At 35.9% G+C, this 27,119-nt stretch overlaps 1 protein-coding gene across 3 annotated transcripts in view; it reads left to right on the top strand.

Annotated features, from left to right (window-relative positions):
- Window positions 1–27,119, top strand: part of GLRA2 (glycine receptor alpha 2) — a 202,759-nt gene that overhangs the window by 30,355 nt on the left and 145,285 nt on the right. For 2 of the 3 annotated variants that reach the window (XM_084788991.1, XM_084788989.1), the window contains exons 3-4: window positions 14,270–14,337; window positions 22,723–22,946. In XM_084788991.1, the coding sequence (XP_084645117.1) occupies window positions 14,270–14,337; window positions 22,723–22,946 (292 nt within the window). Of the gene's footprint in view, window positions 1–14,269; window positions 14,338–14,428; window positions 14,497–22,722; window positions 22,947–27,119 lie in introns of all 3 variants that reach the window. The other variant, XM_084788990.1, reaches the window with a different exon arrangement.

Below are 27,119 nucleotides of genomic sequence, written 5' to 3'. Positions count from 1 at the left end.
TAGGAGAAAGAAGTTATTTGAGCTTTTACAGAACAGAATTTGCATGTCCAAAAGATAGTTTACGCTACCACCAGTTATATAATTACACAGTCGTACAATAGCTCTTATACAATCAAATAATAACAAAGGATATGTTGTACAGAAAATGCATAGGTGTTCATGGAAGGGAATTTTTCCCTTAGATTGAGTAATATAAAACCCACAACGAGTAATCAGTTATTTTCTCTGTGCAATAGCCCTGGCTATCCTGGAACTGTCTTTGTAGACCAGGCTGGCCCCGAACTCAGAGATCTGCCTGCCTCTGCCTCCTGAGTGCTGGGATTAAAGGCGTGTACCACCACACCTAGCCTACTTCGTACTCTTTTAAACTCCAGGTTTTTGCATGAGTAGAGGTGAGGGAGATAAATATGCAGAGTAGAGAAAACAACTGATTCTCAAAGGGAAAGACTCATCCTAGATCAGGCACATTGAGGGTGGTATGACTACTTCAAGAGAAAAATCTCGAAGTTTATAAAGAAGATCTTTCTGTGATAAGAAAAGGGAAGAAAACAGAAATAGCTACCATGTCTTGTACAGGATCTTTTTTGTAAGGTAGTGTGTAGGTGGATGAAGACAAGGTTTCTCTGTATAGATCTGGTTATCCTGCTCTCTAAACCAGGCTAGCCTTGAATTCAAAGATGCCCCTACCTCTGCCTTTCAGGTGCTGGGATTAAAGGCCTGTGCCACCACCATCCAGCTCAGGCACATGTTCATCTCTCTCAGCAAAATTGAGAATTGAGTAAACAATTTCATCTTTTAAAAATGAGGAAACTGGAACCTAGAGAATGAAGTAGCCTCCAATCAAGTAGTCAAACAAATAGTGTATAGCAGAGGCAGAGTATTAAAGCCAGCTTTTATGACTGTAATGGCTTTTTAATGTTATTTCATGGTGTACTGGTGGAGAGGCGTGAAGCTCAATAAACCCCACCTCAAACAGAGAAGCTCAACAGAGGCTTCAAAGAAGCATGTATCCATGTTTCTCATTGGTAATTCTCATGCTTTGCCATAATTCCTTCATTCCATTGAGTGCTTTGGAGAGACAACATAGAGTTCCCCTGTGAACTCTTAGGCTAAAATAACACACTTGATTTAAGTGAATTACTTGTATGGAGAAAGGCTAGACATATGCACTCACTACATCACTAAGCTACTGGGATTTTATTTCCAGCGTATTACTCTTTGAACATGAAGAGATAAATACAGCTCCTATTTTTTCACACAAAGGCTCATATTTTGGTCAATAATATACATTATTGAGTGCCTAGTATATGACCAAAACTATACTGAATACACAGTGAATCAGACACAAGCCATGGCATGTACACAGCATACTACAAAAAATTTAGACCAATATTTTAAAAAATAAGAATAGCACAGCATGGAAAAGTGTATAGGATTTGGGAAATGCCAAGAAAGATACCTTTCAGATTGAATAATTTTTTTAAAAAACACTAATAAAATGTTATTGGATTGCAAAGAATAAGAGCAGCAAAGATGGAAGTGAATGTGTATGTGTGCATGAACCACATCCATGAGTTATTATGATAACCCGAAGGATAGCATAATTTTTTCATTACAAATAATTAATACCAAACATCTATTTTTAATTTGTTAAGAACTGACAAGTTGATGAACTTGATATTCATTTTGAAAGTAATAGAGGATTCAATTAACAAGAGAAAGTCATGTTTAATTCTATTCTTGCAACTTCCTAAAATGAAAGGAAATGCCATTTGTGTTCATGAGACATTCTCAGGTCCCCTTATTTTTACACTGATTTCAAATGGCATTTAAATTTTTCTTCTTCTCAGGGCAAATGGATCCTTATTTATTATCTAAAGCAATCCCAAGACAGAAGGAACCTTATGTTTTTCAGTGCTTCTCTGTCAGCTGGCATTTTATTATGACATAAATAGAAATATATGTAGATCTACAAATTACTTTAAGCCTAAAGGTTCCATTTTTCCTCAAACATCTTAAAAACAAGAGATGAATCTCGTACAACAATGTACTCTAAATCTCCACTAACATTAATACCCACGTTATATATATATATGATTCTGCAATAAACAAAAAGGCAAGAGTTTACTTGTATGACAAACATCCCTTGGAGCTGCTTGTTTTATAACATGGCTTTTTGTTTCAGCTGACATTTCTTAGGGAATGATTCAAGATATTTTCTGCAAATTGTTTTTGACTCATCATTAATGCTTGGATTGGTCATATTTAGCACCACAATTCACCAACTAATTATAAATGAGAACTAGACGATCAAATGTAATGACATATAATGGGCATTCAGTAACTACTTGATGTTATGAGGGACTAGAGGTGTCTAAGAACAAAATACATCAATCTCAAAAAATGTCTGCCAATTTAATTTACAATTTGCTTTCATAATGAACAAGCACAAGGTGTGAGGTTTATATCACTGCCTTGTTTTTTAAGTATTTATTTATTCATTCATTCATTCATTTATTATTCTCTTTACATCTTGGTCATCCCCATACCTCTTTACCTTCTAGTCCCACCCTCCTTCCCCTCTTCCTTTCTCCCTCCCCTATGCCCCTGCCAGCAGTTTCTCTTTTCTCTACAGACCTTTTGTCCTACTGCACTCCTCTCTCCCCAGGTCTGATCTCCACCCTCATATCTATCTGTGCTTCCTCTCCTACTTTGTTCCCTCTCTTCAACCACTAACTCTGTCTATTCTTTTTACCCTTCTAAGTAAGGTTTAAGTATCCTCTCTTGGATCCTTCTTGTTACTCATCTTCTTTGGGTCTATGCAATGAAGCATGTTTATCCTGTACTTTATGACTAAAATCTACTTATAAGTGAGTATATACCATGTGTGTCTTCCTGGGTCTGGGTTACCTCACTCAGGATGTTCTTTCCTAGTTACATCCATTTCTATGCAAATTTCATGTTTTCCTTGCTTTTAATAGCTGAAAATGCACCACAGTTTATTTACGCATTCTTTGGTTGAGGGGCATCTAGGTTGTTTCTAGATTCTGGCTACTAAGAATAAAGCTTCTATGAACATAGTTGAGCAAATGTCCTTGTACAATGAGACTCTTCCAGGTACATGCCCAGGAGTGGCATAGCTAGGTCTTGAGAGAGGTCTATTTCCAATTTTCTGAAAAAGCGCCAGAATGATTTCCAAAGCGGTTGTGCAAGTTTGCACTCCCACCAGCAATGGATGGATGTTCCCCTTTCTCCACATTCTCACCAGCATGTACTGTCACTTGAACTTTTGATCTTAGCCATTCTGACAGGTGTAAGATGGACTTTCAGCGTCAATTTGATTAGCATTTTCCTGATGACTAAGGTCATTGAGCATTTCTTTAAGTGCTTCTTGGCCATTTGAGATGCCTCTGTAGATAATTCTGTTTAGCTCTGTACCCCATTTTTTAATTGGGTTATTTTGTTTGTTGGTGTTTAATTTCTCAAGTTCTTTATATGTTTTGGATATTAGCCCTTATTTGGATGTAGGGTTGGTGAAGATCTTTTCCCAGTCTGTAGGATGTTGTTTTGTTCTGTTGACAGTGTCCTTTGCCTTACAGAAGCTTTCCGTTTCATGAGGTCCCATTTATTAATTGTTGTTCTTAGAGTCTGAGCTGTTGGCGTTCTGTTCAGGAAGTAGTTTCCTGTGCCAATGAGTTCAAGGCTTTTCCCCACTTTCTCTTCTAATAGATGTAGTGTATCTGCTCTTATGTTGAGGTCTTTGATTCATTTGGACTTGAGTTTTGTAAAGGGTGATAAATATGAATATATTTGCATTTTTCTACACGTAGACATCCATTTAGACTAGCATCATTTGTTGAAGATGTTGCCTCTTTCCATTGTATGGTTTTAGTCCTTTGGTTGAAAATCAGTTGTGCATAGTTGTGTAGGTTTACTTCTGGGTCTTCAGTATGATTCCATTGATCAACCAGTCTATTTTTATACCAGTATCATGCAGTTATTAAATTAATGTTGCTCTATAAAATAGCTTGAAGTTAGGTATGGAGATACCTGCAGAAGTTCTTTTATTGTACAAGATTGTTTTGGCGATTCAGGGTTTTTTTTTTTCATGTGAAGTTTAGAATTGTTCTTTCAAAGTCTGTAAAGAATTGTGTTGGTATTTTGATGGGGATTTCATGGAATCTGTAGATTGCTTCTTGTACAATGGCAATTTTTACTATGTTAATCCTACCAATCCAAGAGCATGAGACATCTTTCCACCTTCTGATATCTTCTTCAATTTCTTCCTTTAGAGACTTGAAGTTTTTGTCATACAAGTCTTTGACTTGATTGGGTAGAGTTACCAACACACTTATTTTTGGCAATTGTGAGGAGTGTAGTTTCCCTAATATATTCCTCAGCCTGTTTGTCATTTGTATACAGGAGAGTGACTGTTCACTGCCTTGTTTTTCAATAGTTCCTTTTATTGAAAATAGTTTTTCTCATACAGTATATTTGGATCATCTTTCCCCATTCTTCAGAGATCCTATGCACTTCCCCATCCACCGAATTCACCCATTTCCCCTTCTTCTTGTCTCTGTCTGTCTGTTTCTCTCTCTCTCTCTCTCTCTCTCTCTCTCTCTCTCTCTCTCTCTCTCTCACACACACACACACACACACACACACACACACACACACAGGCAAACAAATACTAAAAAAGAAAAACCACAAAACACACACACTTGCATGCACATACATATACCATAAAAATACAAGACCAGAAACTGTAATATACAAGCAAATGACTATCAAGACAAAAATTGTGCAAAAAAAGCAAATAAGTCAAGAATTTGCAAAAATTACCATTGAGTTCATTTTGATTTGGCCATCTATGCTGGACATGGGGCTTGTCTTTCCCTTGACAAGTAGATATCAATTGAAGATAGCTTCTTGGTTAGGCATTAGAGTTTGTGTCTACTTTCCTCTCTCAGCACCAGGACCTTGTCTGGCTTGATGGTCTCTGTGAGTTCATATGCATGTCAGTCCTGTTGTGTCTGGAAGATGTTGTTTTCTTGGTGTCATTTTCTATTTCCTTTTCTCCATAGCTCCCTGAGCCCCAAGGAGTACTATACTAACTCTTTTTTTTTTTTTTTACCACAAGTGTCAATAGGCATTCTCTAATTCACAAATTTTGTTAAAGTAGGTTAAACATTGTCATAAGAAAGTAATATGGCTGAGAAATGTTTTAATTATAGCAATAGCATATGGTGAAGCAGAAGAATATTCTTTTTTTAAATTAATTTATTCTTGTTACAGCTCAATGGTTATCCCATCCCTTGTATACTCCCATTCTTCCCTCCCTCCCATTTTCCCCTTATTCCCCTCCCCTATGACTGTTCCTGAGGGGGATTACCTCCCCCTGTATATGCTCATAGGGTATAGCTCATTTTATTACCATATAGCACATGATCCTTGAATACACCTTCTCTCAGCTTGCTACATTAAACATTTTTTTAATATAATTTAGTATTCCTTAACTAGGAGAGAATTTGTTCAGGGAGAACATTTGTAAATGCTAGGGTCCATTTCTACAAGGAACAAGGAGCTTCTTTTGCCTAATTGCTAGAGACTAGGGATGCTGCTAGACATTTTATAATGATCCAGAAAACTCCCCACAACCAAGAAATAACTGCACCCACATGCCAATGTCACCAAGGTTGACACATAATATTAAAAAAATATATCAGTAGCAATCATTTCAAAACCATGTTGACTACATGAGTTCTCCAGGCACAATGTTGTGACACAATTCTAGGAGCAAGAAAGTTATAGAGAGTGGTACATTATTGATGAGAAGATCCGTAAATTTGAAAAATATGAATTTACAGAGTAAAGAGAAAAAAATTGATAATATCAGCAACATTTTAGTAAATATTACCATTAGAGGCTGTAAAATTATATTTTTAAACAATTTATATGAAAATGATTGGGTATGGAGATGTAGTATTAGACAGCTGTTAAGTGAATAAAAATAATAAATATACAAATATATAAATCATTGTTTTTGCAGAGGACCCAGGTTCAATTCCCAGCACCTAAATGGTGCTTGCAACCATCCATACCTGCACTTCTACAAGATCCAATGCCCATTTTTAACCTCCGGGGTCCCCAGGTATGCATGTGGTTCACAAATATACATGAAAACAAAACACTCATATATATGATAATGTACTTCCTGAATACTTTAACAGTTTGAGAACATTGAAACAAAGATAGTAATATAGCAAACATTACTATTATTAATAACAACTATTTATGAACAAATATACATTACTACTAATTCTCACAATTGTTATCACTAATCCTATTATAAAGAAGAGCTAACAAATTTAGAGAGTTTCTGTAATCTGATTACTCAACAGGTTGTAATAATTGGAGATAGCATCAAAGAAAAGCCAAACTAGTAGCCACTCTATTTCTTTATTTCAAAACTACTTTTTTGGGTTTTTGGGTTTTTTAGTTTGTTTATCTGTTTTTGTTTTATTTTGTTTTGTTTTTGAGACAGAGTTTCTCTAGGTAGCCTTGGCTGTCCTCAACTTACTTTGTACACCAGTCTGGCTTTGAACTCATGAAGATTCTCCTACCTTTGCTTCCCAGGGTGTGTGCCACCAAGCCTGGCTGGAAAACTACTTTTGATTAATATGACTTAAAGTTTATGTTTTTCAAAGTGGAATTAGTTTATGCTTTATACTATTGTGCTTTGCTAACAGCACTGACTTTCTCAAAATTGTTCAGCCTTAAGTCAGGCATGGTGGTTCATGCCTGCAATTGAAAGTGATAGAGGAAAGCTTATATAGGCTTTGGGGGCGTGCCTTGGGCTATATATCAAGACCAAATAGACTATGACTCAAAACCAAAACAACAGAACAATGATCACCCAACATAAAATGATGTAGCTCATCCTATTCTTCCCCTTTATGCCATGGAGAAAGCACAATACAATGATAACAATTTGCCAATATTTTCAAATTCTCTGAGATTAAGCAAAGACATTTGCCTATCTGTCCATGCACTATAACTTTGCACAGGATCAATTAGTAACTGGTACAGATGTCACCATTTCATTTGTGGTATAAAAAGATAATTTATGAGGTCATTTACTATACTGCATGGGAATTTTCTCATTTCTATCAATATTAGCTGGTCCAAAACTAGTGGTTTACCAATTAATGAAGATATAAGAATCAATATTTTGCTAGGTCTTTACCTCTGAATAATTTGTCCTTTATGAAAGTACGGATAGACTAACCAACAGTATGCAGTTAATTCATGGTGAATTTTCAACTAAGTTGCTTATTATAATTGCTTAGATTATTTCTAAAGTATGATGATGACATTTGCAATTTTACTTTCTTTCAAATTACGTTCTTTAATTCTTGTCTCACCACATGATTGCTACTATGATAAGCTGTTCCTCTTTGCAGTCATATTATCTTCCAAAACTTTCTGTTGACCATCACCACACTGTATAATATAAAAGAAATTCATAAGAAACAGTGCTTACTTGTGCCATATATCAAAGTTCTAACTATATTTTTTTAATTCACCTGTGATCTAGTTTTTCTTTATCTTTTGAGGCAACAGCAATGATTATTATGTTAGACAAAAATCTGATTCCAAAGGAAATTTAACTTCTATATGCAGCAACCACAAATATTTAATATTCCATTTACATACAAGGGACTTACTCCGAAGCAACTCTGATACTTGAAGACATGTTAAATTATTTACAAGAAATAAAACGCAAAATGAAATGTCATACTTGACTATTTGTGACAAAAGAGAAAATATGATATTTTCATGTTGAAATTCAAAGACTGTTCTATTCCTGCAAGTAATCGTTCACCTAAAATTGATGTTGGATAATATCTGGGACAAAAGTAACTACTAATGACTAACTGTCTTGGTGTCATACAAGATTTTCTTCTTGATGCTTATTTTTAAATAAAAAATAGCATAAAGAATTTAAATTATGGAATGTTTCTTCTTAGCATAGAAAGCTCTGTAAAGATGAAAATACATTATATTATACATATGAATTTATGTAAATAAGATTACTTAAACTAATGATGAAAATACAGGGATATTTAAAGAGAACATGGCATATGTTCATAAAAGAGTCATTTCACCAAGAATATTGAACAATTCCAAACCTATGCAACTATATATCTAAATATCAATTTTTCAACACATATTCTTATTCTTTAATTTTTATTCACTTCTATTCATGTATATGTGTCTGTGTGCATTGTGCACGTGAGTGCAGTGCTCACATAAGTCGCAAGAGAGTGTTGTATCGCTTGGAGCTGAAATTACAGGTAGCTGTGAGCTGTGTGATGCAGTGGCTGGGACACAAATTCAGATCCTCTGCAAGAGCATAAAGTTCTTTTTTAACTCATTAGCTATCTCTCTAACCTCTCTACAAATATTCCTAATCATGACATTTGCCACCATTGAACTGATTCTATTCAACACTCTCTTTTAAATAACATTAATCTCAAACCTATCATTACCCCACAGTAAACAAAACAGAATGGTTAAATGTAGGTCTTTAGTTCATCTTTTACATATTGACTGGCTCATTTCCCTCTATTGTTAGCATTAATTTATGTTTAAAAATGCATAATACTGTTTGTAATAGCATGCATATGAATTCTAAAATACATGAAAAACACATCTATATATTGATGGAAGAAACAAACATTTATCTAACATAACAACAATGAGTTATTTCAATGCATAATTTTAATATACAAAACAGCATACACAGAGAGATCATTAAGGAAATAGAGAACATGAATAAAATTTAAACCAACTCAATATAGCAGACATACACAAAAAAACTTACCTTATGAGCAGATTATATTTCCAAGTACACTTGAAATATTTTTCAGAGATTTAAATCAAGTCTAAATACATTTTTAAAGCTTGAAATCATTAAAAAGCATCTTTTCTGAGCCAGGCATAGTGGAGCATGCCTGTAATCCCAGCACTCGGGAGGCAGAGGCAGGTGGATCTCTGTGAATTTAGGTCCCAGCCACCATATCACACAGATCACAGCTACCTGTAATTTCAGCTCCAGGAGATACAACACTCTCTTCTGACTTATGTGGGCACTGCACTCATGTGCACAACCCACATAGACATACACATGAATAGCCAATCATGGTGGGTAGGACTACTGGGGATCAGTAATACACAGAAAACTGCAAATTTCACAGGGTTTTGAAAATGAGAACATTCTTAAAGAACCCATGATTCTAAAGAAATAGAGATAAACCAAGAAAAACTCACACAATACATAAAATTTCAAGATACAAGGAAAACAGTGCTTAGAGAACAAGTTATAATGTAAATGTTATACTTCAATGATTGTGTGTGTGTGTGTGTGTGTGTGTGTGTGTGTGTGTGTGTGTGTGTGTGGAGAGAGAGAGAGAGAAAGAGAGAGAGACATAAACCCAAACTCTGAAGAGGAAAATAGAGAGTAGAAAAGCAGTTATAGTATAACAAAACCAAAAGTTGGGTCTTTCAAAGTTCCACAGAAGTAACAAAGTAACAATCATTTAGCTAAGCTGACAAAGAAAAATAAAACTGAGATGGTTCAAACTTTGAGAATCAGAACTTGTAATTGCAATACTGAAATGGGAAGCAGAAATGGGTGAATCCCTAGTAGCTGTTTGCCCAATTAGTCTAGCCTACCTCGTGAAGTTCCAGGCCAAGGACAGAATCTGAATCCAAAATAAATAAATAAGTAAATAAATAAATAAAAATTTTAAAAGGGAGAAAAGTGCATAAGGAATGAAACCCAGTAGTGTACTCTGACCTACAGACACACAGAAGCACACAGGCATGCACACATATGCTTGCACCCCACATACATTTACATACCACCAACAAAAGTCCATTTTCAATAAAATTTAAGAAAGTAAAGCATATATACATATTGTAAATCTAGAGAATGTATGTTTGTACACAGGAAAACACAAAACACTGATGGAATAAGTTAATGAAGTCATAAATTAGAAAATTGTATACCATGTATATGTGAGCTATTGAGACAAGGCAGCCCTTCTCAAGTGAGTTGGGGCTAGTTGATGAAAAGATTAAGGGAAAAAATTAAAGGAAGAATGAGTGAGAGGAAAAGGTGGAAAGGAAGGATTTAAGAAGAGAAAATAGGAACAAGAAAGGTAAGACTTTTGCGGAGGAGACTAATCAGAAAGGAATGCCATGAGTATGCTAATAAATCAATCAGAGATGTTAATGGTTTCTCTCTACTCGTTACAGAGCACAGCCATTTCACTGGTGATCGCATGTAAGAGCATGCTATTGACAATCAAAATGTCTAATCAGATTATTGGACTAAAATACAAATATGTTGGCACACAGTAGCATAACCCTTTAAAGCAAATTTTAAAAAATCCTTCAGGCCAAAAAAAGTGAGTCTTAGTATTTCAGCACCTTCTTATCATTAGAATCGTAGCCAATTAGGGCAGAAGCCTATTGGCTATAGAAATTTTACCCAAGGACCATGCATGGAGAGGACCTTGGCCTCCTGCTCAGATGCATCCAATGGGCAGCTCAGTCTTCATAGTGTCCCCTAGTAAGAGGAGCAGACACTTTCTCTGTCGTGGACTCTGTTGCTTCCTCTTCCTCCTGGTGGGGTGCCTTACCAGGCCACAGAGGAAGAGGATGAGGCAGACCCCATGAGACTTTGCAGGCTGGGGTCAGTTGGTAGGGGAGAAGGACTCTACCTCTCTGAGGACCAGGGCAGGGGGATGGGGAGGGGTGAAAGGGATGGTGGACTGGGAGGAGACAAAGGAGGGGCTGCAATTAGGATGTAAAGTGAATAATTTTTTAAAAATGAAATTGAATTATAAAAAGAAACTTTGCCCTTGTAGTTAAGAATCCTTAAGGTTAGGCAGTTTCTGTTAGTTATAAATGTTATGACCTTGAGAAAATCAATTTAAGTGTCAGTTAGAGTTCTGTAGAGGAACAGAAATAATAAAATCAATATATAATCAGAAGGAATTTATCAGATTTCCTATACAATACAGTTGGAGTGATCCAGCATTTCTTATCTCATACCAGAGTGGCTGAAAGTCCAGTAGTTTTTCAGTTCATGAGGCTCAGTGCCTCAGTTCTCCCAATCTGGTACTGAAGGCCTGGAGTATTTCTGGAGAGGCACAGGTCCATCTTGGGAGCTTGAGGAAGCTGGTCTTCGTAGCATTGAAGGAATTATCAGAAGTATAGATCAACATTGCTCAACCTGTGGGTTGCGGCCTCCTTCAGGTAACATATTAGATCACCTGCATATCAGACATTTACATTATGATTCATATAGAAAAAGTACAGCTATGGAGTAGCCATGAAAATAATTTTATGGTTGGGGGTCAGCACAATACTAGGGTCGCTGCATTAAGAAGGTTGAGAACCACTGATATAGATAAACTTGTAAGCAAGAATGAAAGCCAAGTGAGCAGAAAGCATTCCTTCTTCCATATTCTTTGTATCAGGGTTGGTATCAGAAAGTATCACCTACATGTAGGGTTGGTATTCCCACATCACTCACTGCAGTCAAGACAATTCATCTAGACATGTTCCCAGGTCCACCTTAATACTTCACTGAGACTCTCTTCCTAAGTCATCAGAGGTGGTATCAAATTGATATTTAAAAATCGACCACCACAGTTAACTACTTTTATGCCTAATTTTTTTTCATTGATAAATGCAAGACAGAATAGTACCTAGTCACCGAAGCATGACATACATTACTCACTGGCACACAATGAGGTTTTAATATTTTAGTTCTTACAACACCTTGCTTTAAAAATAGCTCTTTTTACCCAGGGTTTTCTTTCTGAATTTTTAATTTTTTATTATAATTTATTCAGATTACATCCCAATTGTTATTTCCTCACTTGTATATTCCTATTCTCACCCTCCCTTTCTCTTTTTCTCTTTTGTTCTATTCCCCTCCCCTATCCCTATGACAGAAGGGGACCTCCTCCTCCACCATATGACCACAGCCTATCAGGCCTCATGCCTTTCTTCTGTGTGCATGCAGGGCCTCCCCACCAAAGGGAAGTGATCAAATTGAGGGCACCAGAGTTCATGTCAGAGGCAGCTCCATCTTTTTTCAAGTTTTTACGTGCAAATATGATTTCACTTCAAATGAAATGCTCAGGACTGAAGAGGTCAGATCAAGAAATATCAAGTATTTATGAGAGCAGTTTTTGTTTTGTTTGTTTTTTTGAGACAGGGTTTTTCTGTGTAGCCTTGGCTGTCCTGGACTCACTCTGTAGACCAGGCTGGCCTCAAACTCACAGTGATCCACCTGTCTCTGCTTCCTGAGTGCTGGGATTAAAGGCGTGCAATACCACACCTGGCTACTAGAGCAGTTTTTAAAAGCCTCTTGTGAGAATTAAAACAATATGTGTATGTGTGTGTACATGTTCATTAATGTAGGCACACATACATGTGTGTGTGTGAATCTTGAGGACAAAGGACAAGCTGTTGAGGGTGTTGTTCCTCAAGTGACATCTACTTTTGTTGAGATAGGGCTTCTCTCATTGGCATGTAACTAACAAAGTAGGCAGAGCTAGTTGGTCAGGGGTTCCCAGGGTTTTGCCTGTCTCTATTTCCATGGTGCTAGGGTTACAAGCATGTGCCAATACAATAGGCTTTTTAAAAAAGTGTGGTTTCTGTGGACTGAACTTATAAGACTTAGAGAAAAGCACTTTACCTAATTAGCTATCTCCCAAACCCTCTAAACTTGATGGCGCTAATGTGCTTAGGATATGATAGCTTAAAAGGTATTTTAGGTTCACACCCACACTGTCAGTTAGCAGGAAGAATAAAACAAATAATAACACGACCAAAGCTTCTGATGTTTCCAAGCCAATTGGGTAGACCAGACAAATAGATAATTTGTAATAGTTTGACATCAAAGGTTTAAAATTTCAATTTTCTTCTTTAAAATATTATAATAGTGCAAAGTGGATTCAATGAGCATTTTGAAATGGCTTTATCCTTTTTAAAAAATTCCTATCCTCTTATCATTCATTTTCTATTTTGATTTATAAAAATTCATTATAATCTAAAATGAAGTACTTCTTTGTGGAGAGAAAAAATCAAACACATAAAAATTCTCATGACATGTTTCTATGTGGTCTAATTTACTTCTTACTAGCAGAAAATACATTTGTGACAGAATTGTATAGCCAAGAAAGAGAAAACTCAACTTTTTCTACCAGGCTTTGAGGCTTTGTGCCAAACTTCTCCATTCAGAGCTTGCCAGCTGCCTAGGTACAGAGCCAAATAGGGTGTTGCTTGTACTCAGCTGATGAGAATTTGTCAAGTAAAAAGGAATGCATTTCTGTAGAGGAAAATTGTGAGTGCATAGAGGGTTTGCAACAGGGTTTTCCTATATCAGAAAGCATTGGTGTAAATTTCCAGGGAGGCAATAAACATATTCCCTAGAAAACATCAAACAGGGAACCTCTGACAGTGATTTACCTTTTGACAAACGACAAAAAGAAAAAGAAGACTACTGTCATTCTAGTTCTGCATCTCTGGAGAGAAGAGTAGATCTTATTTTGGTCAAAGTACACTGAAAATGTGGCAATCCTTGCTTTACACCAAATTTGCTCTGGCAATAGTATAAATATTAAGTGACATTCCTGCCTGTGTTTATATGTTAATATAAGTTGGCTTAGTTTGTTTATCTTCTTATAGTCTGTTTTCTTCACGGAGAGTTAGAGTATACCTAGAAGAAAAGGAGTAAATTCAGAGGCATTATCAGAAACAAAGTAACATGCCGATTTAAAGAGAGATGATTCAGATCCATCTGGAACTCCCAGTTCAGCACTATGTTGATTCCGTGGTCCAGATTATTTCATTACCATTGGTAATGCCTAAAACACTGATGATCTAAAGATTTGAGGAGAGCAGCCAACCAGATGGCTATTGTCGCATAAATTTATGCTGATGAATTCAGCTAAACAATCTTAGCATGTATTTTCCAAACTCAAAACTCTTTGGAGGTAAGTTATCATTGCTTACTTGCCATTTTTTCAAAGTACAAGTGGGAAGTTATCATGCACTGCTGGGTGATTTTTTTCTTTGCAGTCTCATCATCATTTTCATTTTGTGTACATCTCTAACCACAGATGTTGATGGAGCTGTAATGTTGCTTCAATGTCTATTGCAATATTTTTATTGCATTCTGCAGGTCCTCCAGTAAACGTTACTTGCAATATTTTTATCAACAGTTTTGGATCAGTCACAGAAACCACCATGGTAAGTGCTACAGTGCCACTGGCAAGAGAAAAACGTGACTCAATTATGCCATGAACACAACCTGTCAAATTTTCTATTGTTCAACTTACAGGGCCTCCTGTAAATGTTACCTGCAACATATTTATCAACAGCTTTGGGTCAATAGCAGAAACTACAATGGTGAGTGGGCCTGAGCATTGAAGCCATCGTGTGAAGGAATGGGATGTGGAATCACCGCACCCTTGCATATTTACATGACATTTACTGAGTGCCAATCTCTAACATAACCATTCTCTAAAAACAGACATTTATACACCTTAATTTCAGAAAGTCCTTTGTCAAGGAGCTACAGCTTAAAACCAAGTGATCTTTTACCCATCACCACATAACAATTTTGTAAACATATAATTTTCATTGGGGTTGCCAGAATGAGCAGAAATAAATGTCAATTTAGGAGTATGAAAATATGTTCATTTCCAATGTTTCATGAGTATAAATTTTTAAAGTTTTACACATGATCATCATTGCCATTCTTTTACTTATTATTATAAAGGCTAGGCCATCATCAAGCTGGCCTGTTGTACACTTATGATATCACAAAGAGAGATTCAGAAGAGCACAAATGTACACACCTATATTCATATATGCACATATAATTTTCTTAGCAATAGAAAGTAATATCAAGCTCACAGCAATTACACAACATTTTCACATCCTTGAAAACATACACCTAATAAAATACTCATTGACAATATGTAGTGCAAACATCTTTCATCTATTTGAAATAGACTCAAGATCTATACAATGTGCTAAAATAGCTTATCAATAAAATGGCCATGTTTCCAGTGAGCCAGACCATTAGAGCATTATCCAAACCCCACAAAGCTCTAGATTACAGTATAGAGATTACATCTGGGGTGAAATATTTTCTTGGTATTCACATGGTTTATTTAAAGTTCTTAGTTACTTGCTTCTAATTTGTATGGTTATTAAATTATATAGCCATACTAGTGGATGATATCACAGTGAAATAGGAGTTGACTTTGACAAAGTATTATCATAGCTGAATCCTACAAAATGTCAAGAGGTGAAAAATGAACATATGATGTCATCTAAAAATGAAAAAAAAGTTTCAGTAGATTTTCTCCTTTAAGCTTCTAAGATCATGTTTAATGAATTGTTATATTTTGTGGTGTCTTTTGATGGAAGGAAAAATAAATTTACCTTTACTAGTCAGTTTTATTTGCAAAACATAAAATGTAATAGCATCTAGTGCCCAGTTTAACATTACTCTGAAGCAGCAGCATCCAGAAAAAAGATTTTAGCAGGATGTGTAGTACATTAAGAATTTGCCTAAATAGGTTAGCTTTGATCAACTCATGGGAAACACTAAGCAAGAAAAGAATAACCCAACTCTGGGCTTGACACTCAGTCTCTGTCTCTTCTTATTTTCCTTATACCTTTAAAAGAGGGACAACGTTTCCAGTAGCCCACTGTCACCAGCTTTACACGATGGCATTCAATGACCATATTTGCACGACCTAATGCTGATTGCATTAATTAGACTCCTAAGTTGCCTTGATTAAATCTCCCCATTGCATTTTACTCTCAATAAAAAAATGTAAATGTGCACCTTCATTAATACAAGAAGATAAACATTTAAAGAGATGAAAATTGAAGTAATGGATACCCAATTTTCCTCAGTCTTTAAGATTATAGAGCTGTTAAGTACATGGGCTGCTTAGCTGCTTCCTGGACACTAAATAAGTGTCCTTTGTCATGTTTCCTATGAAAAATGGAAAGTGTTGCTCAAAGGTAATGTCAACAGCCTGTCTATCTGCTGTGCAAGATAGATCACATTGCATGTTTAGAAGAGTGTTGCATAGTGTGCTTCTTTTATTTCACTTATTAGCTTTTGATGTAATGACAAGCTTCTTTTAGTTTTGAAGAGCATACACATATATATTGTTTTCTTATGGCTTTGATATGAAACTAAAAAAAATCATCATGTTTATATTCAAGAAGAAATTCTCGTGTCATGGAGGGTATGGACTAGCAAATGCTTCCTAAATGGAAAAACAGGAAGTATTTTAGACCTTGGGAGCCAGATGCACTCTCTCTCTCTCTCTCTCTCTCTCTCAAAAATAACAGACTGCATCAAATTTGCCAACCACAAATTTAAGACATTAGTATTTAAGTAGATATATTTCAGTAAGAGTGTGGCTATTGCTGTATTATAAAATAGGTCTGGCTTCCAAGATGATTGAAGCTTTGCCTGGTGTCTACCAGGTTGTCTAAATTGGGTTAGGCTACAAAGTAGCACAAACTAGTGGTTTATAAACACTAGAATTTATTTATCTACTCTTGGAGGCTGGAAGCCCAAGAAGAAGATGCTCATGCACTCTGGTGCTGATGAGGGAACTGTTAAGGTTATAGACTGCTAACTTCTTGCATCCTCTCATTCTAGAAAGTTCTTTTGCTCTGCCCTCATAATAGAATACTATCTTGTTGGGAGTTAGACTTTTAAAAGTGATGTTTGAGAAGTTATAAATATTTAGCCTAATACATGTTCACATACTGTCACAGGCCAACTGTACTTTATCAAAAGTCTAGGATTCTACAGTCCATAAATTTGCTGACACTCCCCAAAGCTGAACTCAAAATATTGGTCAAAATTAAACAGAACCTCAACTAATTTTAGTTGCAGTCATAAACTTTAACTTCTATGCATGTCAATTAGTGTTTTCTGTGGGTGATAGTTTTGCTTTCTCTGACATTTCAGCAACTATTTTTTTCCAAAAATGCTTCCAAACAGAGTTTCTGATTATGTTTATTTTCTTCTGTTTCTTTACACCTCATTCTCCTACACGGATGGAAGTAGCATTATTGTTGGTTTAGTTTTAGTTGGTTGTTTCTAAAGAAGACATGATTTTCTGTTTCAAGAACTCAAGTCTCCTATGGTATCATACAATCAGCCTCAATCCATGGTTAATGACATCACACTATGTTATTGTTAATGCTGCCTGTTAACAAAGTATTGACTTACTTACAGAACCATTTCTTTGATACAAGTGCTGAAAATATGCACTGAGAGGATAGTATATTGTTACTATAAGGAACAAATCTGTTTTATGGAGCATCAGAATGATATGTTACTCAATAATAAATATTGAGAGAAGCCCATGGATTTGGCCCTGTACTATGATGATTCAGCAGATATGTTTTTTTAATTTATTCAGTTTACATCCTGGTCATAGTCCCATCCCTCCTCACCTCTCAATCTTACCCTCCCCTCCTCTTCCCCATCCCCTCCCCCTATTCCTCAGAGAAGGAGAGTGCCCCTTCCCATCCACCCCAGCTCATAAAGCCACGTCAGGATTGAGTGTGCCCTCTTCCCTTGTGGCCTGACAAGACAGTCCTACCAAGAGGAAGTAATCGAAAAGCTGGCAAGAGAGTCTATGTCAGAGAAAACCCCTCCCTCCTTCCCCTTACTAGAGACCCACATGAAGCCTGAGCTGCCCATCAGCTTCATCTGCGTAGGTCTATGCAAGGTCCTTAGCTGGTATTTCAGGATCAGCAGGCCTCTCTGGGCCTTGGCTAGCTGGATTCTTGTGATGCTCCTAGCAGCAGATATAATTTTGAATAGTCTTCAAAACTTAGAAGACCAGGAAGGAACATATCCTGAGACAGGTTATATTCTGTTTTTGATAGTTACTTTATCCTTTCCTTTTTTCTCTCCCCCTTTTCTTTAGTTGCTAATAATTATTGAATTTACAGGTCAAGAAATATATTTACCACCCTGTCTTTCTTAAGGTTGAGGCAGAACTTGAAAATATTAACAACATAAATAACAGCTAAGGGTGTTTCATTCCACTATATGCCACTCTTCCAAAGACTGAGGCATCAGAAATGGAGATGAGAAGCTTTCTTCCAAGCTTCAAATGGCTGCCTGGAGCAATGTCAGTGAATTCTGTGTGATTTGGGCTTGTAGGTGCCTCTGTACTACCCATGCCCCAACAGTAGATTCTGAGTCTTGGCGTATTTAGTGGATGTGAAGAATAGATAGATGTACATAAATGTATTTGCCAGTTCCTGCTACACTCCATGGAGTTATTTTGCCATTGATCTGAAATTGAATTCCTGAGGAACGCAGATGAGAAGGTGGACAGAAGCTGACATGAATGCCTGTTGACCTATAACCACTGAAAGAGCATAACGGTTTACTTTAATTCAATAGCTGAATATACGCACCACAGAAAGGTACTAACCGACAAGAGATAGCATATTTTTCTGTTTATTATTTCTGACATCTTAAAGAATAATCAATATATTTCCATAAACTTGATATTCTGTTAAGATGATACATGAAATGAACTTACTCCCTAAATTAGTAGTGAAATACGAAAGGCCACATTCATCACAAAGCACCCACCTACCAACATAATTTAAAATGCAAGTTCTCTGATTAAAATTAATACAGTCAGTTTTGGGATCATGAAAGTGTTTTTGTAGTGTAGGCAGGTTTAAAAACCAAAGTATGACATAAGCATTTTGGAGAATCAAGGAAACATACTGCTATCTGTTATATATTTATAACTAGATTGAAAACTGTACACACACACCAAGCAATAGGAGGAAATGATGAAGTTCAGTGTGCATATTTATGAAATAATGTGCCCAACTTTATGTAAAAATTCAGAGCTATGCATAGTAGTGCAAACTAATTCACCCAAAGGAAACAAGGTTTATGGAGTAGGCATTGCTTTAGAAGGTATCAGGAAAAGAAACTTGAAAAATTCTAAATTTGACATAAAGGACTATTATGGAGTGTAGGTATTCATATTGCTAGTGTTAAGACCACAATAAAGATTATGAAATTTATGTATGTATTTTGTTTTTAAAATGAAATATATACACATATATAATATAAATGTTTCTATTACCTTATCCAATGCCCAGAAAGCCAATAATATAGAAACAAATTTTAGTACAAGAAAATATGTCATTTATTTGAAGTAGAATTTGTCCTTAGAGAGTGCTGGCAATGTAAAAGAGAATATACTCTGCATTTAAACGTCTTTCTCAGTGTTTACTTTCCCTTTAATATTTTATTGAGCCTGGAAGCAGGAGAAAAGTCAAAGACTACAAAATTATATAACTACTCTCTTATGATTTGTATTATTAAGTCGTGAATTTATTTGTAAGTAAACAGAAACTATGCATTAATGTATTACACGTTCCAATGCATTTATCATACACTGAAAATTATAGTAAACCTGAAGAATTGCACAGACATTGCTGAAAAATCATTTCTTTGGCAATCTACTTTCTCTATATTCTTGTCTGTCCCTATCTATTTTTAAGTACTTTTAAGGATTGTTATCTATATCTCATCATTAACAAAATTATGGATAAACCTTAAAGACTACACATCCAAAAGAATATCTACTTATAATTAAAAGGTGTAGTATATATTTTATTTCATATATTGTTGGATAAAATATATTTCCTTCTACATATTCTTGTTTATAAATAATGAAGAATTTATTTTAAATGAACTTTAAACATTTAATGGTTGAAATGAAATATAATTGTCTTGGTGCTCTTTAAAAAATTCTAACATAACAAAGAAATGCTCAAAAATTTTGTTTTTTTATTAAATATTTTTATATATACTTTTATATTATTACACATATATACAATAAACTACCTATAGCAAGAAGAACCATGACACAATCAGGAATTATATAAATGCTGCATTCTTAGTGTTTTGGCTATTTGTATTTGACAGCCTTGAAAAAAACATCTTTTCTATCTTGGTGTATCTAAAATTCTGAATATAAATCAATATCTATCATATCTCATCATCATCAACTTAAAACATGTATCTAGACCTAAAAACATCTTAACCCCTAAACAATTAAGCCCAGTTGTAAAACTAAGCTACCTGGTCTTCAACCCCATCAGAGACTTGAGAAGGAATAAAATTGATTACCTGAGTATACAGGGGGTGCAGGTTAGTAGCTTTTCAAATGAGAAAATTTTCCTGATATAAAATTCAAAATATAAAACCAGGAAATATTGGGTAACACTACTAGGGACCTGGTATAATGATTTATTTTGAGATATTTTTCTTAAAAGTCATCACTTTAATATATCATGTCACTGATTTAATATCCCCTAGGGTAGGTCAATAGGCAAGTGTAAATTATTCTCAGGGGCAGAGGAGGATGACAAGGATATTATGTTTGTGACTTTTATTGCTCACTGATTTCTAGCTGGCTTCCCATGGCCTTTTGCACCCTAAGGTATTTCCTAGTGAAGAAGCTCTTTTTTTCTGAATAGTCTGATATTTAGCCCTTTTGCTTTTGTTATATACAGCTGCACTCATTTCCTGGAATTTGAGTATCTCTAAATTTATCTAGGGAAAGAGAGCTTCTTCTTTCCTATTCCTAACTGAAACAAGCATACAAACTCTCTCCACCCCCAAGACTTCTTTAAGAATTGATTCTCATTCCAAGAAACAGAGAGGAAGGAGCAGCATAAATCAGAGAGTCCTCATTTCCTTCCTTCAAAAATCTTAAGAGCATCTCACATATACCAACACAAATACAAACACCATATTGTTGCCTTCTTATTTGTCCCTTCTTTAATTTTCACAGATCAGGCTTTCTTATTCACTATTCACACAAATAGCTAATGATTAAATAAACATCCATTCACAAGGAGATACTGAACCCCAAATAATCTCTTTCTGACTACAGTTCTCTGGTCTCTTTGGACAACTCCAAAAATGAATGATAAGAACATTGGATCCCTGCCATTCAGTCCATCGCTCACTGGGACAGCCAGTGAGCTAACAAGTTGGGAGGACATTTGAAGTACATCACAAAATGGCATCCACTCTGATTTGAAGATTTGGGGTGTAAAAAATATTGGTAGCTAATAAATGTCACCTACTAAACCTTTTCAAGTTAGAATGTTCATGATGCATAATGGATAACCTTAGTTACTTACTATTAATAATGCAGCCTTTCCAAAAGATCTGGGGTTTGGTCTTGATTTGCAGTGGTTAAAAGCTATTTGATTTGTAGCTGTTCCAGTCTACATTAGGAACCCTTCCTTATAGCATTCAAATTTTCTATAGATTGATTATCAGAAGTCTATATTTTTAAAAAGTCATAAAATTTTAATAGGTTACTATATCTTCATCTCTAAAATGTTTTCTTTTGACCATGGAAGAATTAATGAAAATATTCTATCCTTTAGTGATTTCCATGGTATCTGGCAAATTGAACAATATGGTATTGTGAGATTTTAGGAGCCTAAGTTAGAAAGGTTTCAATTAAACCAAGACAGACTAATCACCATTTAAGAAACATAATGATCAAAAAACAATTACATGCCAAAGATGTGAAAATGAAGCCAATAGGGCTTAATTGAAAGGTGAGAGAAGAAAAACAAACAAATAAATATGTCTACCACCTTTAATAACTACAAGTGACAAGAGTGATTAGATCTGACATCACAGTCCTGGTAGACTAGGGACTCCCAATGATGCCTCAGTCAGTCTAGATCAAGTTAACTAGTGCTTCCATGAATCTAGAAGTCTGAATACAAGCCCCTAGAAAAGTATTCACAGTCACATGCTGATTAATTAGCACAGAAGGAAATGTTCCCATCAAGTGAGAATGGCAAGGCTTTTAACCCAAGGCTCCCACTAGGGTGAAAACCTTTGTCAGAAAGTTTTCATATTGGAAAAACATGAACAATTTCTATTGGAATGAAGCATCAGTCTACTTTAGACTTAACACATTGAAAGAATTCAATGAAATATTCCAGAGTTTTGAAAGTAATTAATTATGAAGGAAATCATTTTGTCAATGTGAAGCATCTTAATATTTTTATGATTTTAACAATATTGGTCTATCATAACATGATTTTATAAAATATTCACTCCCACTTTTCAGGAGGTTGTTTTTCTTCTATATAGAGCATCTAAGCAAAAAATGAGTTTAAAAATAATTTCATTTCTGATTTAGAAAATGAATCCGATTTATTTGGTAATGTGCCATGACAGAATGACTTCTGTACTCATCATTACCTTGTTATACAGAAAGATCATGTTAAATTAATATTATTTCAATCAATAATTAATAATTCAATAAACAGTCAAGAAAATCAATTTGCTTAATTGGTGTTCTGACTCGGTCGAATCTTTTTTCTTCTTCCTCTCCACCCCAAATCTTACTAGAACTGGATGTTTTATTTTCACCAATGAGTACAGAGACATGTTTGATCAGGCAAAAAGACTTTACCAAAACAGAAAGAAGGGGAGAGGGAAAATAAATAGATTTCTTAAGCCTGGTGGGCAATAAGTGGTTCTTGTATATAAAATTTCTGTAGGACTACCGAGTGAACATTTTTCTGAGACAACAGTGGAATGATTCACGACTGGCATACAGTGAGTACCCGGATGATTCCCTGGATTTGGATCCATCTATGTTGGATTCTATTTGGAAACCAGATTTGTTCTTTGCCAACGAGAAAGGGGCCAATTTCCATGATGTCACCACTGACAACAAGTTGCTGCGTATTTCCAAGAATGGCAAAGTACTCTACAGTATCAGGTAAGCCATTGTTGGTTATATCTCTTCATTTCTTGGGTCCTAGAGATGCTTGATTCTTCAGGACAGGATGTGTATGAATATATGACTTTGTGGTTTCTTCTTTATTATTTTAATCTTAAAGTAAGTGGAACATTTCACAAGGTTCCATGGTCTTACAAGTGTGATTCACAACAAAAGTGTATCAAGTAGGCTTATGGACAGGTGATGGTATTGTATAAACCTATAACCAAACGTATTAAATAAAGAAATTGCAGGATCTTCAGTCTAATTGGCATGGACCATAACATAGTATATGAATTCTCATTTCAATAATTCTTTCATTAAACCATAGACAGAATATTCAATGCATCAGCTTCATCATCAACAACATACTCTGGGCTGAGAGGAGATTTTATCCTAACCTCATTTGTACTTCTAAATAAATATACAAACTTAAGTCCTTTATCTCTTCATTTTTATTGGGCTTGAATTTGTGATAGAAAATTTCTGAGCTTCCTTTTTTTTTCTGAGACAAGATCTCTGGTCTGGGCTGGTCTACAACTCCGTATGTAGCAGAACATGATACTGAACTTCTGAGCCTCTTGCCTCTAACATCTGGACACTGTAGTTACAGGAAGGAGCTACCACTCTCAGTAGGGGTGGGACTGGAGATGAAAGCCAAGGCTTCATCAATACCAGGCAAATACGCTACTGACAGAGCTACATCCCTAGGCTCTCATTTTAAAACATTATGTTCAAATGTGTCCTCCAGAGTCTTTACATCTCTAGGCTTAAAAAATTGTCTTGTTATTCTCAATACTGATAAGCATCTCTCTGTGGTTGTGCAAGGTTCTTATTTTTTTTTTCTGCCTTGTATCTCAATTATTGCCATACATAAGTTAAACATAAAAACACAGATTTTTTATTTTTACATATACATTTATGTTATTACACAAATATATAACAAACTACCTATAGCAAGAAGAGCCATGACACAATCAGGAGTTATATAAATTTTACATTCTTAATGTTTTGACAATTTGTATTTGACAGCCTAGAAGAAAACATCTTTCCTATCTTGGTGCATCTAAAATTCTGATTGTAAATCAGTATCTATCATATCTCATCATTATCAACTTAAAACATCTATCTAGACCTAAAAACATCTTAACCCCCTAACCAACTAAGCTTAATATTAAAGCTAAACTATCTGGTCTTTAACCCCATTAGAGACTTGAGAAGTAATAACATTGATTATCTGGGTATACTGGGAGTACAGATTAGTAGCTTTCCAAATGAGATGACTGACTGTTTGCTACTTAAATAGTCACGCAAAACTCTTTATAATGTTGGAGCATCATCTTTGGCCTTCTGGCACAATATATCTGACAGACATATTTGTGAGGCAGGGACTATTGAGGACTTGCTTACTCTGTCTTGGCAGATTTTGGCCATTGACTCTGCCTGCATCCAAGTTTGCCCTTTTTTAGGCAGAATTCTGTCTGTGGTAGAAATGAGAACAGTTTGGCCAGTGGCTTGACACAGATTTTTTTTAAATCAGAGATTTAGCCAAAAAGCCTTGACTCTTACCATGGTCCATGTACCAAGTTTCATGATCTACAAAATTATAAGACACAGATCACAATCTCCATCTGTGGATATTCTTATGTAAATTAAAGATGTAGATGTCAGAGAATATTTTCTTTAAAGGGCCAGATTTCAGTCATTTCAATTGTGCAGACTGTGATGCCTCTATAACAAATACCAATGGATATCATGTGAGAAAAAATTCAATAGTGCAGGGTAATGCTGGCACACTAGACCTCGTTCTTTGGCCATGGTCATTCAGGTTAAGAACCTGTTATATAACTTGGTTCTTTACTGTTTATTTCATTCACAGACCTAGTAATTCCATAGCTTGTTCCAGGTTAGCTGTCTACTATGGAATGCAGCAAGCTGCTCATTTGGGATATGTGGCAGTATCAGTGTTTTCCTAAAGAATCAGACACATTCCTTCAATGCCAATTTCATTGTTAAGGAAACTATATTCTGCATAATATTCCATTTGTGTGATGTGCGATGCAGTGTTGGGCATGACCTAAGTTGATGTGACCTGATAGAACGGGACATATGTAGAGCAGGATGCTGGAAAGGAGAGTTATAAAAAGTAACACAGTGTATCAGCTGCTTCAGCTAGTCTTTTGGGCCCCGAGTGGTGTTTGTTCTAGTAAATACCTAGCATTGTGCACTGCAGAAATAAAATCAGGTTGTTGCCATTTCTTTTTGTTTTGCAAAGGTTTCTCTGCTCTATATTGGAGAAGGATCTATATTCTTTGGACATAAGTCCAGAGGCAACTGTGATATCTCTGGTTCTGAAAGGTGGCACAATTCTCTTTACTTTGATTTTGAGGGGTTTAAGTTGTGGATAGTCGCTGAAATCTGAGGGAAAAAATTCTTGGCCATGGAGAACTAGAGGTGCCACGTTTAAGAAACACAAATTTTATGCTTTTGGCTTTTGTTGTCTGTGTTTTTTTTAATGCTGGCTTGCAGTCATCTTGCAGTCGCTTGACCCAGGGGGACCTGCACAAACTGCTGCACCAACCAAGGACAATACATGCAGGGAACCTAGACCCCCTGTTCAAATGTAGCCAATGGACAGCTCATTCTCCTAGGTTGTTGGGGAGCAGGAACTGCCTCTGCCATGAACTCTCGTGCCCCTGCTTTGATCACTTCCCCTTGTTGGGGAGTCCTGCCCCCCCACACACACAAAGGAAGGTGAAGCAAGCTATCCAGATGAGACCTGATAGGCTGTGGTCATATGGTGGGGGAGGATGTCCCTTTCTGTCAAGATCTAGGGGATGGGAATAGGGTGGAAGAGGGAGAGAGTGTGGAAAGGACAAGATATAAGCAAGGGGATAGCATTCAGGATGTATTTGAATACATTATAATAAACTAAAATTTAAAAATAAAATATTATCCAATATAGAAAAAAGAAAGAAAGAAACACAAGTCATTGGCAAATTGGATTGCAGAAGTGTAATGATTTTTCTAAGAGTTTTCAATGAGCCAGACAATACCTTGAGCATTAAATATCCAGGATGAATGAGATAAGACCCTTGCCCTAAAAAGCCTCCATTTTACTGAGGCACAACCAATTAAGAAATAATAATAAATAGTAAAAAAAAAAGAATAGAGAAGTAATCATAGCTTTATCATTTGTTTTCTCAAAATGCTGTTAAAATCTGAGTCAGTGCTTACAGTTTTGAGGGGCATTAGACTCAATTACTTAATGGACATGTCTGTTGTCTTGTTATTGGTAGTTGTTTTCTTCCTTTAAATTAGATCACTTCTGAGAGTTCACCTGTCCTTGTTTCATTCAGTTGCTATGGTAAGAAACTGGGACCTAAAGCAACTTGCACAGGAAAGGATGTGCTTGGCCTATGCTTTCATATTGCAAGCCGTCATAGAGAAGTCGGGGCAGGGACTCCAACTAAGAAGCATGGAAGGAACAATGCTGCTTTCTGGCTAGCTGTCTGACTCTGACTTCCTCCTGAAAGGATGAGAACTGGATTATTGTCTGGGCCTTATGGCTCTGTACCTCCGCCATCAGAGTCATCTAACAGTGGCTATCTAATACCAGGGAGACCTAGAAGTTGGTCTTTTTTTCTGTCTAGAATGCTGTGTGCCTTATCAATTCCAATCTGGTGTCAAAGGCTTAGAGGGTTCCTGGAGAGCCATTGGTTCTTCATCTATGTTGGTATCCCAAAAAGCTTTTTCTAACATCAGTGAAGGACTCAGCAGCAGCAGCATCAACAGCATAAATTAACTCTGTGGCAAGAGGAAAGCCCAAGTGAGCAACAATTTAATAATCTTCCTTCTGTTGTGACGTTGTAAGCATCTGAGATACTACCAGAAGGGGTCACCCACATTTTCAGTGGGTCTTTCCATGTCAATTAAGGAAATTAAGACAATTCCTCCATTAAGTCTCCCTGCTCAGGTTATTTTAAATTTTGTGGCAAGTTGACATTTAAAACCAACTGTCACACTCTCTCAAACCATCAATAATTATAGAATTGTTTCTGCACAAAACAACTTCTATCTCCAAAGCCTTTGCTTGCCTCATCCTTAACCTTTGTATGAGCTAAAACCTACTTTTTTACAGCACTGGAGGCAAAATGTCTGTAAATACTTTTG

The sequence above is a fragment of the Acomys minous genome, assembly GCF_964271855.1.
Source record: "Acomys minous genome assembly, chromosome: 7".
Lineage (NCBI taxonomy): Eukaryota > Metazoa > Chordata > Mammalia > Rodentia > Muridae > Acomys > Acomys minous.
This window is presented reverse-complemented; position numbering and strand designations above follow the sequence as displayed.